Here is a 20,977-nt window from a genome sequence, read left to right on the forward strand (position 1 = left end):
CGAACTTCGGCAGCGGGCAGCGGCGAACGTCTTTTGCGACTGTCTTTTTTAATTAATTGTCTTTTGCGACTGTCTTTTTTAATTAATTGTCTTTTGCGAAATGTCTTTTGCTATTTATTGTTTCGTGTACTTACTGATATTCTTTAATTCAGTGTCTTTTATTATTTACTGCCTCCTGTAATTAAATGTATTTCTTCATTAATATACATTGTAATTAACTATAGTTTGTAATGTCTGATCGAAATAATTTCTTCGATTTTTCTATTTTATTTGCAAGTTTTATGAGGTCTCTCATATTTAGTTTTAGAAACTTTTCTGTACCATGTACTCACATCCGCTAAATAATAAATAATAAAACTGTTTTCTAGAGTAGTATAAGTTTGGAAATGTTTCTGAAGAAGGACAAAAAATTCGTCGATTCTTCGTCTAAATGTAATATACCTTTTTATTCTGTATTGTAATATAAGTAAATTGAAGTTAAATTAAATTAAATGAAAAAATTGAAACAGTTGAAGTTAATGAACTGCGAAATTGACGAAGTCAGAAGTGCGTGACGATTTCTGTGACTAGTTGTATCATTATTGGTTGACCTATACTACTCGCACGAGTATTCCACTGTATATGATCGTCTTCTAAATGGTAAATCTATACTACTGCTCCTGAGGCATCTACTATTTTATGCCAAATAATGCAGTACTGGCAAATCTTTAAATATGTAAAGATTAATAATGATAACAATATTTCATTATTTTTGAGAACTAAACTATTATTGGGAAAAGAAAACCTTTAAACTTCCTATATCTCAGTATTGAATTAAAGCAATGATATGACGCTTTACGAACTAAAAATTTTTCCTTTTGCGTGAACCAATTTCAGTTATCGTTAACTATTGCGCCAACACCGGCGCATACCGAATCGCCTTAAAACGTCGATGCTGGCGCTCGCAGAATTGACCGTAGCCTCGTATGCATTTACCCGCGAACACAATTCGACTGTGCCGAACGACCTAAGAAGATTACAGAAGCTGTCGAATAATGGGTCGGCTTCCTTCGAAGGCCGTACTCCGTCGTGATACCCGAGCAACAATTAGGCGATATCAATATCTATTTCCACAAAGCTCTCGAACTCCGGGGGCAATTCACTGTCGATAGATCGCCCCGTTCGCGATGAATTTCATCTTCGCCGGCTGCCGAGCTGCATGTCGATCCTCTCTCTCGCCACCTCGAACACGTCGAAACGATCGAGTTTCATAACAATACCGCCCGGCAAAGCCGGCCGAAACGTTCCACCGCCTACGTGTCCTCACTTTGAGGGTACAAATTGGAGGACCGGCGGCAGCGAACGGCTTTGAGCAGCGAAATTGCTATCTCTGTCCGCCACCTAGGGTCATATTTTCGGCGCCGATTAAGAATTCGATTCGGAATTACGCCCGGAAACATCGTCCGACGGAAATGGAAAACATCGACCTAGTAAAAACGTTGATTCTTTAGCAGACTATATTCTGGCTACTGTTAATCTACCATTCTGTTTCGGACGACCCGTAACTTGCACGTCGGAGATATTTTCCGATTTCCCGTCCGCGCAATTTTCCGCGAAAGAGATGATTCGCTGCTCAAAATAATTAATGGCACACTAATCTGGTAAACAGAGTTAAATTGAAACGATCGTAGCTCTGGCAGAAATGCTCGTATCGATGTGCTTGAGAAGTCGTTTAAAAGCGTAGAATATCTACTTTCAGATGCATATTTAAACTTCTACCTGCACTTTTTATCCGCAAAGTTATAACGATACTTGTACGCAGCGTTCGTTCGAACACTGAGAATTTTTAGAAATTTTGGTCATCTTCGTAGTGTTATACTAAGCGGACAAAATTTTTTAAATGAGTCTGATTTACAGTAGCGGAAAGCGGTATTCTTCCACTGTAAAACAAGTGGTTATTCATTATCTGTGATTTTTTTTGACCGAGCTATTTGACATCGAAACGGAAGTCTTCCTCCGGCTTCGCGGAGGTAAATTAAAAGATATAGCATCGGTTTGCAAACAAATATGGCGTGCGACGTGAAAGAGACGATTAATAGAGAAACATTTGCATTCCGTTATTATCCATGATCCGTTAGAATTTCGAATCCGCGGTTCAATCGAATGCAGTTTTCGCGGCGCGAATGCGGCCAATATGAAAACTTTCGCGCCGTATCGGACGTGAAATTAATGTTAACGCCGTGAATCGATCGGCCTCGTTAATTAAAACCAATACGCGATATTAATAGAAATATTACAGGAACGGGCGCAATATCATCAATAATTAAAACTCGCGTCATGGAATCTCCGATGAACAATGGCCCCGGGCATCTATTAACACAGCAAACCCAGATAATTAATTCCATTTAATGCACTTTTATTGAATTACATACGATCCGACAAACCAGCCGCGTTTCGTGTCCCGCATTGAGCCGGGCCGGGAGCTTCTGCATGATGGAAAACGAATATTCAAAATAATTAATCAATTGTCATTGGTTTCCTAATTTTGTGAATACATTTCGCTATTTAATTTTCCTCATCGAAAATTCTGCAAACGAAAAGTTAATTCCTCCCATTAAGAGAAATCTGTAAAGCTGATAGAACAAAAAATGTATCTACAGGGTGTCCCATTCTAATTCGTCCACACGGCACGGTAGCCATATTTAGATGCATAAATAAAATCTGCAGTTTACTAATTGCTTTTCCTCGAGACAACTTGTTGATACATCGATCAAATTACAAATATCAGTTACTTTATTATCTGTTGCATCTTTTTACTTATTTTACTTATTATATCTATTTACTTCTACTTATTAATAGGATTATTTGTACTATTGAATAACAATCGATAAATCGTCGAACAGAAGAACTTATCGACTTAATCGAGTAGATTAGATATCACTAACCAAATCTACAACTAAGACAATTAAATTAACTTACAGTAACTTAATAATTCGTTTCAATCGTCTTCGCAACATTTCGCCACGTGTCGATTACATTTTCAGACATCAGTTGAAACTTTCGATTCTAAACAACCCGCAATCGATGTACAGCGGATCTTGGAAACATACGATGCTACAGGATGGTTCATAAAGCTCGGCCGAGGCGCGAACGCGTAAAACGGGAGCCGCTTAACAAGTGTAAATACAGGCGTCCGAGACGAAGATCTCCCGTTAAACATTTTTTTCCCGGTTGCTTCCCAACCGATTCCGCCGCAGCCAGATCCGCTTTAACGCTTTAAGCTAACCTCTGCCGGAGCCTCGTTAGAAAGCTCGCAAGCTTATGGCGCGGCGCGCAGCAGCGTTTCCTCTCAGATTCTCGGATCTCCTTCCGCTAAATCCCCGTGGAAAGAAACGCCGAGGGGATTGGTAATTTCTCGGGGAAGATATGTACGTGCCTTCGTCAACGGTCTCGTTGCGGTCGAAAGCGTAGACGAGCGTCGATTCGTCCGAACTCGCTCTTTTTCCCCTAATCTACACCCTCGCTTGCAATTTTTCTTTCGCGCTCAATTTTTGTTTGCGCGCGAGCCTCGAAATGATACTGGAAACTTTGAATCTTTCATTCGACGATTAGCGGACGTCGAAAAGACATCGAAGACATTGGACTATTATTATTAATATTATTATTTGTAATATTTCCATGCATCCTCGCACACCCGAGAAAATCAGGAATAATGTAGAACAACATTATCCAGCGCTTTTTCGTAACTAGGTTGCAGTAAAGTAGAAGCGAATATAAAGCTCTGGTGCAAGTAGTAACAGTCGGTTATGGTCAGACGTCACCGTTCATAGCCAAAACTTGATTACAGTGCATGGAAATAGCACATGTTATATTAAAAATGTCACTGAAATAACGTACTCGAGTGTAATTCGTAAGTACACATTTTCTTTTCAGCATCTTCTCTGGGTTAAGAAGCTTATTTCTACACTCTAAGCTTCCACAGACATTACTGTCACAGCTTCTACACATTTTATTACCTTGAGTGCTGCGGTAAATACACTTGACTTTCCATACACGTCGCTTATGTGGCTATGGCCCCATGTTACTACATTTATTATGCATTGCTGCTAAAATGTGTTTTACAATATTCCCAAGGCTCCGAGTGATATTTGAAAAGCTGTCGAATCTCGAAGGGAAGATCATCTATTTCGTTCGATTTTATGGCAGCAATTTTGTTTTATTCCTGATTTTATTTCTTAAACAAATATTATCGAAGTGTCTCGCAATTTAAAAAATATTAAACATCTTCTGATATGAGGAAACTAAAATTATTTATTCCTGGTTAAGCTTAATCGGATTATGGTGGTCCCACGCATCTTTAAACAAGTCATATAGATTAAGGTAATTGTTTAAAAATTTATGCAATTCTCTGTTAACTCAGTAATTATTTAAAAATTTATATATACCTCTATTAACTCAGTTATTTAAAACCTCGCGTAATCCTCTATTAATTCATCAAGTATGCAATGTTTCAAAGTAAATTAACTTTCTAACTAGCAAGTATGCAATATTTAGTGAAAGGATAACCGGAAGTAATTGCTAATCTTACCAAGGTTTGAATGACAAATGCACTTTTATTCAAAGACTGTACAATTAAATAATTCATTAGCTGTTAAAAGATTAACGATGTCCTCGCAAATGTGACTTGTAAAGTTCCTAGAATATAATTGATATAAAGTCGTAGTTTCGAAATGATTATGTCTCAGAAAATGAATGTTCGTACATCTGCAGCACTTAGGTGGTCCTCCCTAATACATCCCGCGATTTTGATGATGCCTTTTCACCGTCATGTTCTGCTTCGATCTCGGATACAGCTCGCCCCAATAAATCTTCTGTATCGGGGGTCGTTCACGCCAGCTTTCGTCCTCGACGACGACGTCAGACGAATCTGGCCCCTTTAAAAGCTCGAACACGAAAAGACCGACGAAGTAAACGAACTCCACGACGGCGATGAGGCTGAACCCGACGAAGATGCCGCCGATGCCACTGGCGTCGCCTGGAAAATACGGAAATCCCAATCCGAGTCTCTTCGATTACCCTTCTTTTCCACTCTCTCTCTCTCTCTCTCCCTCTACTTCCTCGGTCTTCTAAACATTTCTAATTCGACAATTCGAAGTTGCCAAAATCCCGGTCAAGATACAACCTTTGAACTCGTTGGCCAATATTTATGAGACGCCTTAAATCCAACTAATTCGGCGTTTAAAAAGAACGAAGCGAAACCAACGAAAACCTCGAAAGAACTTCATCTTCATTATTAAGAAATATCGCTAATAAATAACAATAAAGTTGAATTTTTCGTAGTCGACTAAAGAAGCGAATCAGAGCCAAAGGCTAAATTAACAGAAATGTAAGTTTCGTGTCCGACTTCAAAATTTTGCAATCGCGTCGGAGCTCCGCGGAGTCGCTTAAAAATATCCAGCGAAATTACAGAATTCCCGTGACTTTTCTGGGAAACAGCGGCGCGGCCCGAAGATTCGCAGTTTAATCGCGACTCGTATAATTCCGCGAAGTTTTCGGGCGAACGGCGGCAGCGTTTCCCGATACGAATCGCAGTGCGTTGCGGAGGGGATCGCGTATAAAAACGGGACTCGTAACTCCCTTATCCTGAGCGCATTACAACGTTCGCCGGGCGAGTGTGTCCGTAACATAATGGATCAACCCGCGGCGCGCTGTTCCCTGCGCTTTTATTTCCTCCCGGAAGCTCGAGGCAACAGATTACGGCCGCGCGGAGAACCTCGTGCCGCTCGGTCCTACGTTGTTGCAAAACGGAATCCTTTGCATCGCGATCCTTACTCCGTGCCGCTGGGATCCGACCGTTTCATTCGGAAACGCTTTTACGACCGTCGTTCGCTCGATTCAAGTTGCCCACGTCGGTCGAACCCGTCGCAATTACGTTTACATCGGCGGAATCAAAGCGGAAAATTTGCACGCACAGGCTGTCGTAAAAATTCGGCGGAGTCGAACGGAATTTGTTTCCCGGGAACGAGAGATCGAACCGTGGATTTATCGCAGCCCTGCTACCTTGCAAATGAATCTTGAAATCCGAACGATTTTATTCTGCATTCTACAACATAAGGATTATTTCTGATTTTTCACCTTTCTATGGAAATCAATTTCGTTCCGCTTTCCACGGGCTGCCTTGATTCTTTTACATTTCTGTACGAATCAATTTCATTCTATTTTATAAAGGATGTTTGTTATTTCTAACGTTTCCGTGAGAATCAATTTCATTCTCCTTTGTAAAGGATGTCCGTGATACTTTTTTTTACATTTTTCCACGAATCAATTTCATTCTCCTTTGTAAGGAGTATTTGCGAACTTTCATATTTTTATAGGAGTCAATTTCATTTGTTTCATTGATTTTCCATGCGGCTTTTGAAATCGTTCGTTTTAGATGTTTTCGATCGGACGATCGGCGTCGCGCAAACTAGTAAAGCAAGATTGGAGATGAAAATAACGCGGAAAAAGTATTTCCGCGAATAGTACTTTAGAGGACTTCCTTTAATCTCCAACGGGTTGTAATAGAGCGCGATACGTTCTCGTAATGTGTTCCGGTCAATTTCACCGGAAAGATTGTAGCAGAACGTAATGCGTTCCCGTAACGTGTTCCGGCCAATTTCGTCCGAGAGGAATATTTTATTGATACCTTTTCAATTATCGGCGGGCTCACTTCTTTTTCCCGATCGTTAGCTACAACTTAACACCTGCTCTCTAACCGGTTCGGTATCAATTTCTCCACGTTCTCATTGGAACGTGAAAATCAGAGATGCCGCATACTTTTATTTCCGACTGTCTCGTGAATAATGTAAGTTGGTAAGAAGTATAATCTACTTACCCAGCAGCTCGTACCATCGGTAAACCACGTCTTGCTTCAACTTGGTAGTGCCGAAACGATTGAAGTATACATTCAAGGTGCTCTGGTTTTCGAAGTAAATATCCTTCCTATGGATTACAAGAATACAATCAAAATTCGGATAATTAATCGAAATAATTCATTATCTCATTAGTCGTCACAAATTATTCTGTCTATTTGTAATTTGAAAAAGTACTGTGGAAGAAATAAATCGATGGACTATGAGTAAACAGTTGATATTCAATCGTTTTATTCAAATCAATTATTTTCCGTATGAATTATTAATTACTTTCCATCGAATGAAACCTGATTCGAATAAATTTGCATCCAGATGAATTTTTACGATGAATTTTGGATGAATTTAGATTTCATACGAAATTATAAATACAATATAAAATAATGATATTTATGTATTTAAATATGGAATTATAAATTGAATGATGTATTTATAATTTCATACAACGAATGAAAAATTAAATATGACTTTAAATGAATATCTAATACGATTATAATTGATAGCGCCACTCACATTAATTTCGTTCTATGGTAACCAGAATCCAGTTGAGTGACCATTATCTTCGCATCGTAATTCACGTCGCTGCACAATGGATAGCAATTGTTGCAATGCAGAACATTGTCAGACTGCTCGGCCGTGTGTAAGTACAGATCCGTGTTGGGCACCACGGAGGTCCATCTGTCTGGAATTAGAAACATTTTCGTTGAACAAACGATCCCGTCCGACCGCAAAGTTTCAATAACGCTTACATCTGTTCTTCGTCAGGCACACCATGTCTTTCAAATTGCAGACTCTCTTGGACTCTGAAAAACGACGAAGCGGCAAAGGAACTTGAATTATTCATCATCGCATAACTTTAATTAAGCGTTCTGGCAACAAGTGAAACCGGTGCGGTCTTAATCCTAAGTTTCCTCATTGTTCAAAGTACTCTTTATTGTTCCAAAAATGAGTTAAACGCGGAATTTGACAGGCATCTTGAAATTTCTATTAATAATAATAGGCGTGCTATCATTTCGTGGTAGTTTCTTTCCAAATAAAATTATTTGAACTAGCGATACTCAATTCTATTTTATTTATGTATATTTAGAGCGAGATTTGCACGTTCTTATGAAATCTGTTGGGGCGTCACGGCGTCGTCAGTAATAGCGACGAATTGTGACGTCATATGTGTGGTTTATATTAAATGGAGGCCTGGAATTTAGTGGCAAATAAACTTATATATTTAGTCTCGTACTATTTACACCTTTCCTTTGGAGGAAAAGTAATTTTGGACTTTTGGACAAGTAATTTAAATCTAAATTGCATGCCAGATGTTAGCCAAAAGTCCTAAGCTCAAAAATATCCGGCTGGGACCATCCGTGTCATGAAGAATATTAGTGCTGGTCACTAACAAAATCAAAAGTTTGATTTCATCGTGGAGTAACTAAAACTCACATAATTTCAAGAAGAGGCGTCTTTTTCTCACGGAATAAGTCCAGGGACACCCGCGAAAGATCAGATGGCCGTGTTCCGATTTCGGAAATGCAAGATACGCTTGTAGGCTTTTTAGATCAGACTACGCGGTTCGCAAAGAGCCGACAAAACGAACAGGAAGAAAACGCGACTGAAAGGCCGGCAAATAAACAATCGTATCTGCTCGCAGATACGAGTCGGTTCCCGGACGCATTGTGCCGTCGGTATGGAAGAGGAGTTAAACGCTCGGGCTCCAAAGCCAGTGTTTACACTTGAGCGTAAACTCGACGCAACAATATTTATCTGGCCCTTGACTTTTATCGGATAAAAGCGAACCTGTCGCGGAGGAGGACCGGCGGCGCGGCCGAGTCTTTTTCGAGTCGACAATCGGAGGAGTGGTTCTCCGGTGTGTCGCGAACGAGAGCTTTATCCTAGATTGAGCGCGCGAGGATAATCGCGGGGAGGGCCGATGACGTGTGCGACCTCGCGCGCCCGTTTCCCTTTGATTAATTTTACGCGAGCTGTTCCGCCGTGCAACGGTTCCCTTCGGGGAACGATCTCTCGCCAAGCGTCGTCGCTCGCCTCTGCTACGCGCATTTAACGGAATTCTGCGCGGCTAGCCTCCTCGGATCAGCTCGCTGGGAATCGGGGCCGAGTAACTTTTAATCGACGCAAAAAACACGGACGCCAGCTTCTCGAGACTCAAGTTGTTGCCGCGAGATACGCGACGATTCGCGCGAACATCGTACAATTGATATAGCGAAGTAACCGATAAAGAAAAAGCATTCCCTAACAGATCTCGATTAGAGCTGATCAGAATTTTTCAAAATTTCCCTCGTCGTTGGCCATAATATTATTTGATTTAGATTTCGATGCGGTTTCGTAGCTGCATATTGTATGCTGCGACTTTTATCAATTCTGTCCTGAAGGATTTGGCAAGTTATAACGTATGGTAATAACTAGGCTCTTATACATTTAGGAGAAAGATGTGTTGATAGAAAAATGAGTTGATATAGAAAATCGTGAAAATGCAAGAAGAATTTTATAATGTCTAACTATTTTCAATCGAAAATAGTAAAAGCAACGATTTAGTTTCACTTAATTTCGGTCTCCTGGATCCGCAGTCCACGCTAATAATTTCAATTTTAACAATAACTTATGCTATAATTTTTCGCAAAAAAAAGCTACTGAAGTTTATGCAAAGGTATTACAGGAAATAGTTAAAATAATAGAAGATTTATTTGATTAATAACAGATATTAGCAGTTCATTGTTCTACTTGTTTATTCTCTTTTCCTTCTCTCATTTCTTTCTGTTTTCTTGTGCTATGATCGCTTCTTAACCTCTTAGGCATGACGCGACATTATAGTGGCTTTGGCGGATGTTTCGTGCTTTACTCAATTGTATTATTAGTTATTAAAGCAAACGATTAAAGTGAAAGTGTATATGTACAATACACTAAAAAAAGAATGTATATAACTCATACTATATTATAACTATACCAAAAGAAATATATATTAAGAAAAATGGTAATTTAGTCACGAAAAATTTCATTCGCACAAAATCCAACCGTGCCTAAGAGGTTAAAGATTTAATAAAGCTGCAGGAGAAGACATCGACAATTAGCGCACTATGTCCACGAAAATAATTGTCTCGTCGCACCGTGCATCGTTTATTAAAATAACGCGGTAGGTTCTGGGTCGCGGGACACATCGAGCCGCGATACCGAGAGCGCCGTGTTTCGCAAGCCAGACCAGTTTAAACAGTTTTTATTGCGCCGGTTGGAACTTATCTTCGAGGGAAACTACTTGGCCGCGAGCTGCGCCGTCGTTGGTTTATAGTTGCTCGACGTTCCCCGAATAATTTCGAAGTTTCTCGGGAGTTCGGCCGGGAGAGTGGTTGTTGCGGAGTGCATTTAGTGTATTGTGTTCCGGGAGTCAACGGTAAGCCTCGATTAAAGCTACCTCATTATAACGATGAATGACTGATGCGAACTTCCACGCGGAAGATTACAAAGTTCCCGGATTGATTCCGCGAACGGAAACTAGGCACCGCGTGTCGTATTGCGCGGCTTCCGCGCGAGGACTGTCTCGGCGTCGCGGCGCACAGTGGTTCAGATTGTACGGAGATCCGGTCTTTATTACTTCTTCTTAGCGTACCAGATTTTCTTCGCCTTCTATTTTACTCGAGTTTAAGTGACCAGAGCAATTATAATTAAAAGTTACTGGAGCATATTTTTTCCATTTATCGTGTATTAAATGTGGCCATGACAAACAACTCTTATTTAAACTCGTTAAGTAACTAGCTAGTTAACGATTGTATTTTCCCTAGTAGAGAATGTAACAAATAGATTGTGTTTGCAGAAAAATAAATAGTTTAAATTTAAGACAGTGGAGAGATTGAAAATATTTAAAAATGCCACTGTATTATTTTCTATCTTATATAATTATTAAAGAAAGAATTCACTTTTTAATTTACTTCTTTTTCTTACTGTCGATATAGATAATTTTTATTATGCATAAAAATTCACAGTCTAGTAATAAGTTAATAGATTCTAGTAAATATTTATTATGTTAATATTAACTGCATTGCAGTGCATCGTTCAAGACAATACTCAAGGCTGAGAACAGAAAGGAAACATTGTTTTGCTCGCAATTCCGATAAATCTTTAGTTTTCGATGATTAACTAAAGTCTAAATAATTAAGACTCCTTCGTAAAAATATTTACAGTAATTATTATCTTAAAACATATTTATCGTGTCATATTTTCTTTTTCATAAAATATAAATAACCATCAAAATCAGCGTTCCGTTGCAAGTGCAAAACACTGACTCGTTTGACATTCAAAATACAGTATTTTATTTTTGTAAGAGTGGCAAAACTATTTAAAGTAATATATCTGTTTCATTGTCGCAGATCGCACGAAGTGACCTATATTGTAAAAAAATAGTGAATACAGGGTTTCGTTCGTTCCTGAAGCAGTGTGCACCGTCGGCTGCTCACGGTTAGAAAGAATCCTCGCCGTTGTCTCGTCTACCGGAGCACTTCGAAAGCAATATCATCTTTCGAAGTTGCGAGCACCCGGAAAATTTATCGCGTCGACGGCGTTTCTGCGCTTGTTTCGCCCGAACGACTGTTCCCGAGACGCGTGCAGGATCTCCGACGAGATCCAAATATTTTTAGGGACGGCGGAAGTTGCTGCCAACTGTACCTCCGCGAAATAAGAAGTGCAAAATGTACTCGTTCGGATAAATTGAGGTGACTCCGTAGAGAATGCGATGTAAGTGCGGAAAATGTAATTTTCTATAAGAAAGAAAAAACTTGCTGTCGTCTAACTATTTGAATAAAACTTGATATATTTTTATCAAAATCTTTTAAAACCATAACGAAGAGTCGCCAATCGCATAGAACAATAAACAGTTGAACAATGCTTCTAAAAAATTGACATACGGGCAACATGGTCTATTAGCATTATTTATAACTGTTTATAAAAAGATATACCTAAATGGTATACTATTTTATTTTATATACTATTTCAGTGTAATACTTGCCACGATTAGGTAGAAAAAAAGGGACACAGTCGCACAGGTCGAGCATGTCGGCGACCTTGCAGTCAACGATGCAGTCGCTGTAAGTGTAAGATGCGCGAACCGATGCCATTTCTTCTTGAAACACGCAATACCTGTGCTTCAATGCATATGGTATGACGTTGGTGGTGCTGTAAGACATTATCGCCTCGATCTCTACATCTCGTTGTGTTTTGGGAGGCACGAAGATCTCGATGACACCCCCGCTGGTCATGTCCGGGTAATCATGGGGGTTGAAAATCGTCACCTGCCAAAATCAGTATATTTAACACAGACGAACAGTTCAATTCACTATATTGAGTGCCATGTAAGGCATACACGAAAAAGTTGTTTCAATACCTTATTAATTTAATAGTCAATATTTTGCTACTAAAAAGTAGTATTTTTACGAGCATAAGACAATTTCTCCATTTTTGCACTTCAAATATTAAAAAATCGTCTTTCATTTTCTCGTCAAACAGTTCTTTCTTTTCTTAATAGCTATTATATACGACATTTACTTCTTATTACAATTATCAGAAACAATTCTTGCATTGAACGTACCGCGTGTGCAAAAGCAATTTGCAGAGGCTGCGTAATAATTATCAGCGCACACTTGTTCGTTAAAAGTTTAAATGATTTCGTTCCTCGAGGGTTTTAATTGCGGAAAATCAGGAACAAAGGTAAAGTTACGAACGAATTACATTACTGAATCGTGCATGTGACTCTTACATATTTCTGAGACGTTTTTAATACGGTAAAATTGCTCTTTGAACCGTGAAACGTGCGGTAAAACTTTTCGAGAGCTAATTAAGTAGTCGACGATGTTCGAATTAATGAACCTCTTCAGTGATGGACGGACTCCAATGGGGTATCCCCGTTGATCGATATTACCTTGAAACCGGTGATGGGGAAGATAGGATAAAGATAATCGTCTAAGACCGACTCCATCAGGACCGAGAGTCCGCCATCTTTGCCCAAGATGTCCACTTTGACCGGATCCAGCCTGTGATCGACACCGTTCCGCCAGTTGTAATTAAACGAAAGACAAATACATACGCGTACCATTGAAGCACGAGTGAAAGCAATGGGACACCGTAATACGGGCGCCATGGAAAGAAGTGAGCAAACAGAGACGCGTCGAGCACGCTTAATTAGTTTGATTACAGTACACAGAGAAACAATCGATTTTTACATCGGCGCGATCACTGCTCGCGCGAGTCGCTTCACAGTTCGAACGAAAAAGGAACGATGAATTTCGAGGCCGCAAAAAACGGCTGGAGAAAAAGCAAATTTTGAAAGACGAGGTAAAGTAAAAGTACTGTCTATTGTTCAAAAGAGGCACTGAAGAAAGTATAGAACAAATTCTCACGAATTAACACTTTATCACATGGTTATTGGGAAATAAACATTTCTGTTATATAGATAGACTGCGAATTTTGCGTATTTATTGAAAAAATAGGTGGATAAAACTGAAAACGGCAAGAAAATGAAAAGCTAAGAACTTTGGTGTACTACTTTCGACTTAATAACATTATTAATGAAAGAAAATTATACTTCCAACTGCTGCAGAAATCTTTTTACTTTGCATAAAAATCCGCAGTCCATTTATTAAAACCGTCTGTCTAGTAAATTATTTGACAAATGTCATTTAATTAGTACCGTCGAGCAGTGATCGCGCTAATTACAGTCGGCGTACATCATTCTTGAATTCTTTTATCATGCCACCAAATTACAATTTTTCCAAACAATATCCTAGTAAACTATTGTCTAGTAAACTAATTTCTCTAGCATCCTAAAAAAGGTTTACATATTTTCCCCCAATTATAAAAAAGCTATCCCTTTTTAAAAAGCGTACGAATACACTGTACACCGACTGCACGTGTCGAGGAAAAATTCCGCAGCCTTGATACTTACAAGGAGATGTCGTCGCGCTTGGTAGCATAGTTGAAAGTGCAACAGAACCCGTCCTGCGTTTTTCGAAACGTGAACATGTCCGAGCAGTTTCTCTCCTCGTCGTGAAACCGGCATCTCGTCAGCAACACCGAGCATTTCGGCGTCAGCTGGAATCACTATGTCGCTATTAGCAAACTTTTTCACGTCGTAACTTCGATATTCGATCGTGGCAGAGAAAGGAAGAAATAGAGAGAGAGAGAGAGAGAGAGAGAGAGACGGAATAAAATGAAATGAAAAATTCGAAGGAGCCTAGAAATTGATTTGAAAGTCTAATTCTCAGACAGGTAGAACTCACGCGCCTCATTAAGTCAGTGATATCGTAATCGGGGAACTGTGCCAGAATCTGATCGCTCGGCGTCGTTCGCTTCTGCTTGGCGAAATCGGAGTCGTAAAGGTCGCCCAACCGCGTGATCAGTTCGAAAATTTCGTCGACGGAGAGCCGGGTGATGTTTCGCTGAAAACTGGAATGCAAAACGCAGTTTTAAACTTTCGATAATCCCGGCTGTGTTATAAGTTCGATCGCAAACAGTCGGCATGACCGTCGCGGTGAGTGCCGGCGGAACACGGGCGGCGGAACCAAAGGGAAAAAACCCGACCGTAATGTCCGTGTGGGAAACGGGAAGCGACACTGTATTTCGAAAAAATCGAAAGATAGCGGCGCGAGCGAGCTATGAAATTCCGCTCGGCGATGCGACGCGGAACGATGAGATCCGCCGGCGGTAACTGCGATCGAAGGTTCGAATAAGCTTCGGCTAGAGATTATATTAAAAGATTCCGGGAATCCGAAACGCATCATTTGCTCCGCTGAAATATTTATGCACACGTTGCCGCGATCCGTTCGGATTACAATATTAATGTTGCGCGCGTCGGAATTAATTAAACTCGCGATCGGACATGCTTAATCTTCCTGATTTAACATTTATGGAAATCTTCGCCGATTCCGGGCAAATGAGGAGGAACATTTTCTGAGAGCGTATCGAATTAATCACGGAATTTGCAAATCTTCGGGATGATCTCCGTGTTTGACAGGTTCTGATACGTTGTCCAATTCTACTATCCATTAATTATTTCGAGTAGAAACTTTGACGTTGTGTTGTCCTATGTTGCGTGTTAACTGTTCGCCATTTGCAGAACTTATCTATCTGAGAAATCTATCGAAATGAAGAATAAAAGATAATTCGCCAGTTAGCTATATTTGACCAGCAGGCTCGTCATGAAAAAATAGCAATACTATAATTTGATGTATAAATTGCAATTTTTGCGAATTGAGATATATTTATTTTGAATATCTGGAAGTCAAAACGAACAGTTAAAACACGAAATAATTATTAGGAAAACTCTGAATATAATGTAAATAAAGTACAGAAGAACCTTGATTATCCAGTCTTATCAAACTGACATAAATGTTCAGGTAATAGAACAATTGCTTCGTTGAAATGTCCTCTCATCTTCATGGATTCGTACAATAAACCATTTTGCATATAACTCGCCTTTGATTCTCCTGATTACAGGTAAAACGTGTTCCGATAACAGATGACCCTGATATCGGAAGACCAGATGATCGAGATTCAACTGTACCATGTTTCGTTAATCGTCGCTAGATCGCTTACTCCGCGCGACACGTTCCAGCCGCGCATTTTTCGAGCAGATCCCAACAGCTGATTAATTAAACTACGGATCTTCAAGCATGTTTCATTATTTTTCAAACGAGATAAAACTCCAATAAAAAAATTTTCAAATATCGGACTATGCTGACCATTCTACAAATTCGTCGCATCCGCAGTCTAGTGACAATTACAAGTTTCCACTAGATTGAAACGATGACGGAAGATCCGACAAATTCCGCAGAGCAATTTTCCCGTTTTTCCGTCGCTACATTTCCAGGGAAATTCGCAGCTCGAGTAACTATAATGTCAGCACGAGGGGCGACACTCCGGACAATGTCCGCAGTAATGACAGAGGTATTTGTTTGCGAGAGGTCGGAGTCCGGGTCGAAGTAGCAGTATGGTCAGCGGGCGATACAACGTCAACCGCAATCGAAATTATCCATGCAGTGCAAATTGGTGTTGTCCAATGAACCGACGCTCTAACCACCGCTCCCTGCCACGCGCCTAATCGCGCACTTTTCCCATGTTACTGACCGCGAGTCGCACTCCTCGCGAATTGCTGACCAACGCTTGCTTAACCCTTTGCACTCGAGTGGCGCCTCTGAAGCGCCAATGAAAATTTTTATACAATTAACAAAACAATGTTGACATCATTAACGACCCGTCTGTTAAAAGCGCAACAGTTTTACGAGTCACAAGACTCGATCTCGTATGCGCAAATTATACTAAGCACTGTACTACAGCTGGTCAAAATAACAATTTTCGATTTAAGCTTAAAACGGTTTCGAGTGCAAAGAGTTAAATACTTAGGATGAACGATATTTCTGGTCGAATCGGATATATTTTTCGATTTTAGGTCGGGTTTCGAAAGTTCGTAAATATTTCAAAAATTTTTGAGTACCCTAGTATCACAAGCCTTTTATTTAACAGATATTGATGAAGAAGGGGAGCGAAAGAAAAGTAAAGAGTTGCTCACAGTTCGTTGGCCAGTTCCTCGGCGGCCTGTCGGCTGATTCGGTTTATGCTGCAGATCGACACGCCTGGAACAGAAGAGAAACAGCACGTACGTGTATGTGGCAGAGACAGAGAGAGAGAGGAAGAGAGAGATAGAGAAAGAGAGTGCAGGGGAGACGATAGAGAGACCTCGTTACGAAACGACGACGGCGCGGCGTCAACGAAACTTCGGACACTTTAATCCCCGTGTAACAGTAACACTCTGTTAATTCCTCCGGGCCGCGTTTAATAACCCGATTCGAAATTAGCAAGGCATTAAAACCGATCTTCCGAAACCGGTGCAAATTTTCACGGTATATTCTCCTTCGAGCCGGTTAATTAGGAAAGTTTCCCGGCAAGTGGCCATCGACGGCGAAGGGCCTAATTAAATGATCATTCGGCACGAAAGTACAATTCCCGATGTAATTGGGAATCAATATTGTCTCCGACGTAATCTCGAGGATCGGTTGCGCGAGAATTTTCTCTACGAAGGTATACACGATTCGTGTACTAGTTTCTAATTACATAGTTCTCGCATTTGCGTGTCTTCGACGGTCTTTGTCTATAGCGCGAACAGAAAACGAGACTGGATAATCTGTTTGAATAATGCTAATTAGATTCCATTTAGATTCTGACAAAACTAAACGATAGAAATTCAACTTAGCATAAATATTAAAAGATTTTTAAAATATTGTTAGAATAGCTTCATACTAATGAATTTAATACAAAATTAATCACTTTCAATTTTACATCAGTTTGTAGAAAACCAAGAGTCTAGTTGTAAAGAAAACAGACTAGTTTTAACTTGTACTACTTTGTCTGGCAAATCATAGACTTATACTACTCGGACGATCGTCGACGGCTTTTGACATTTGTGTGTGTGAAAGATAACAATCGACTCAGGATGTCTCCAAACCTATAGTATGTTAATAATCGACTTCTCTAAATCACTGCTCTGCTACCTGTCTGATTAATGGCTGGCATATTTTACTTATTTCGCCGATCTCATCTATTCTGACTCACTGGAAAATACAATTTTCATACAAATTTTCATACAAATTTTCTACAATCTTATATCATTTAATAAACTCTATTATTATACCTATTATATTATTTAATAACTTACGTTGTTGCCTGTAGTTATATTACCTATTTCTCGTAATAATCTCAATGCCCGCAGCCCCAAAACGCCGCAACAGATAAAACAATATTCAACATACCAGGAAAATCTAAACTTTGCGTATCCACGTACTCCGACTCCACGGTTTGGAAGCAAGGATTCTGCATAACGTCCAAGTATCCAGCGCAGATCGTGTAGACCATAGTAGGCACGGCTATCGTGTACAGCAGACCCCAGAACACTCTGAAACCAACGGAAGTTATAAAATACATCCTCGGTCAACAATCGTCGAAGAAACGCTCACCGTGGAATTTCAATTTTGAATGCAATTCCTAGCGCGGGAGTTTCGCGAAATGATCACAATGCGCGAACTCTCGCAGTTATTTCGCGAACGCCCCGGCTTGAATTTGTTACGCAGCAAGCGCGAAGTTACTCGATCATGGTCACGCGCGTCCAGCAAAATTACCTGTCGAACCATGACGTCCGCGCTTCGACGAAGTACCGGAACCCGGCCAGCTTCGTGTACTTGCAGTACAGCTTCGTGTATTTCACCAGCGTTTGCCAGAAGAACGATTTTTTCGCGCGTTTGCGCGGACTCGGCGTGACCCAGCCGCGGTGAACATCCGATCTCCAACGGCGTTCCCCATTTCCATCGTAGTTTCGCATCTCATCGTCCCTTCGAGGTCTGCCGGCGCACTCGATCGCTCACCGACCGGCCTTCGCCAAAATTATAGTGATCAGAGAGCTTCGCTACGACCCGCGGCTCAGAGGCCACCTTAACCGTAGGACGACTAAAGGTTTAATGGTCGGACGGAAGGAAGCCGATGCCGGGTCGTATTGCGCCCGAAACAAAAGTATTTCGTATACTTATTTATTATGTAATTTATGTTATATAAAGTAATATAGGTTATATACAGTAATATATATTATTATGTAATTTATTAGGTCACATGATTCCTGTAACTTTTCTTATTTTCTTCACTAACTTCGAAAGAAGCGATGTTATTAATATTCACCATAATTATAGCGAACGGGTGAAAAGAGAGCACCGGATACGTTAATTTCGGCCAATGACTGTGTCGTTGATAAGCGGACAGTGGATTTATGCATCCAGGGGTAAAATTCGAGAACGAAATGGTAATCTGCGAGTCCGTCCAAAAAGTTTCAAAATACTGTCGCGTTACTATCGACCCTCGTTAGACGTGCGAGTAAAGTTCGATCTATGACTCGCACAAAATGGGTTAATACGTTTCCACCTTTCATCTAGCTGCGCCGTCGACATCGAGTTTCGAGCCATCCATTAATTTTCCAAAGGACAAGTTGAAACGCGATCGCGCATGATCCACTTTGAGAGCAGCAAGGAGAGCGGATAGACGCGCGGCGGTCGTTTTCATCTGTTTTCATCCGGAGAATTAATCGGAGCCGAGCGCCGAGACGAAAACGTTTTTAACGAAGCATTCTCCGCGCGCGAGGCTGCGCGGGACGAGGATGACGAAACGAAACACCGGATTTGCACGCGTATCAAGATAGAGGATCGTCGCGGATATCGACGGAGGGGCAGCGTAAACCCGCGGGATAGTTTTCGGGGATTCTGAAGCGAGCTCTGATTTCGTTTACCGTCGGCACGGTTGCGCGTCGCGACGATCAGCTTGCGGTATTTCCGCGACGACTGCGGTTCTCCGCGAACCGTTTATATTCCAACTCATAAAAATCGATCGACCCGACCCTCGCCCTCGTCCCCGATCTCCGAGAAGGTCGCGTATCAGTGGCGATCATTCGATCACCGATGAGCATCGCTCGATCGCCCCGAGGTGTACCCGGAGAGATCCTCCACGTGGTCACGAAATTTATGCCAACGTTCCCGCTTCGCGATACGATCGGCGCAGATCCACGCGACCCCTCGGACACTGTCCGATCCGCCCGCGGTGATCGATGAACTTGACCTTACCCGATCGAAAGGCAACACTACTGCGAGGATCCCGTGACCCCACAACTTGAACAATGTAGTTACTACCAGAAGACAACGTTCGATTTTCTTCTTCGACTGACGATTGATCTTCAATCATTTTTTTGTTCTTATTGGTCAACTGAACGTCTGAACGTACACTGTACACTTCACACAGTGAACTGTTGGTTCAATGTTTGTCATTACTCGATTAAATTCTTCGAATAAAATTTTATTCGAGTAATAGTTCGAATAGAATTTTACATGTATAATAGTCCAATGGACACGGTGCACAATGGTCTTCAATTTCAATTCGCAAGTCTCTTTGTAAATTTCATCATTTTATATAACATTCGAAATAACACCAACACTTACAACTCGTTAAAATAATTCAACACTAGACTAAATGTCTATGCACTTTCTGTTCATTAAAATCAACGCGCGATATTTTCATTTCAAATAAAAATGCTCGGCCCAGTCATTACTAAATTGGCGAATAAACGCAGTCGATCAATGAACTTGACCTTCTCGAATAAAGATCCTAAATGGAGGAACCGGCCCGGTTTCATGCGGTCGAGCTGCCCGTAACTAGACCGGCGAATTTTCTTTTTACGAGTCGTAACGATAAAATACAATGTTCGATGGAATTTAATACGATTTTCCGGCTTTTTTATTTGCCTGCGCCGCGGCTAATAAAATTGTACCGAGTTCCGGGTTTTATGCGGTTTTTCCCCCGCAAGAATTCGCATAAACTGTGGACGTTTATGCGATATGGTCGAGCCGCGGCGCCGGGACAATAGATTGCGGAGTCCGTTATCCCTCTTTTTTTTCAGTATGTAAACTGTAAATGGAATTGGCGGTCGATGCACCGTCCATCTTCATACGGGATAAAGCTTTTCACGAATATTCATAAAGAACGAACACAAAAGTTTACCTTTCTCTTTTGTCCCGTGAACCGGCGCGCGCGCGCGCGACGCGACGGCAAAAAGATCCGCAGCCGGATAGTATTTTCGTACGATAACGTATCTTCGCGTTTGATTTCGGTCAATTGTTTAGGCACTGTTTCGCGAGCTTTTTAGATCGACCGTGTGCTTTGGTACGCGTTTTCTTGGCGCATCCCCGCTCCTATAGAAATCTCGGGGAAGATTGATGAAAAGAATCCTCGCCGTGCTTCCTTTATCAGTGGAGTTTACTTTGGAGTTTTTAAGTGCTGATTCGGGTGGCAGTCTTGATCTATTATGTACATTTATTTTACTTCTGTTCCCGTGGTCCGGCTGATTCAGCCGGAACCACTGCAAAGATTGATACCTAAGGGGATAAGATTTATTAATGCGATCCGTTTTTCCTGTTGCATGTATATCAATTCGATGAACGGATATTTATACGATTCTGTCGCCCGCGACGTCTCGCAATAAAGGGACCGTCCTCATTGTTGCGGAAAATGTTTCTCTA

The 20,977-nt window shown here is 40.9% G+C and overlaps 1 protein-coding gene across 1 annotated transcript; it reads right to left on the minus strand.

Moving 5' to 3' along the window:
• Positions 1 to 4,584: 4,584 nt before the first annotated feature.
• Positions 4,585 to 19,237, minus strand: LOC144476357 (sodium channel protein Nach-like). Its single transcript, XM_078193172.1, has 12 exons — positions 18,597 to 19,237; positions 18,047 to 18,297; positions 17,681 to 17,823; positions 16,444 to 16,507; positions 14,156 to 14,321; positions 13,822 to 13,967; positions 12,799 to 12,910; positions 11,890 to 12,172; positions 7,637 to 7,690; positions 7,401 to 7,569; positions 6,854 to 6,960; positions 4,585 to 5,014 (listed from the first exon to the last, which is right to left on the minus strand). The coding sequence occupies exons 2-12, from the start codon at positions 18,244 to 18,246 to the stop codon at positions 4,767 to 4,769; spliced, it is 1,692 nt and encodes a 563-aa protein (XP_078049298.1). The 5' UTR covers positions 18,247 to 18,297; positions 18,597 to 19,237; the 3' UTR covers positions 4,585 to 4,766.
• Between the last annotated feature and the right edge of the window lie 1,740 nt (positions 19,238 to 20,977).

The sequence above is a fragment of the Augochlora pura genome, chromosome 10, assembly GCF_028453695.1.
Source record: "Augochlora pura isolate Apur16 chromosome 10, APUR_v2.2.1, whole genome shotgun sequence".
Classification (NCBI taxonomy): Eukaryota; Metazoa; Arthropoda; class Insecta; order Hymenoptera; family Halictidae; genus Augochlora; species Augochlora pura.

Bases quoted from the DNA above. Each gene is read 5' to 3' on its own strand.
- LOC144476357 (XM_078193172.1), bottom strand. From the start codon at position 18,246: ATGCGAAACTACGATGGAAATGGGGAACGCCGTTGGAGATCGGATGTT. The intron at 14,322-16,443 runs GTGAGCAACTCT...TTTGCATTCCAG, and splicing joins GAGGAACTGGCCAACGAACT to TTTTCAGCGAAACATCACCC. The intron at 7,570-7,636 runs GTAAGCGTTATT...TTCTAATTCCAG, and splicing joins GTGCCTGACGAAGAACAGAT to ACAGATGGACCTCCGTGGTG.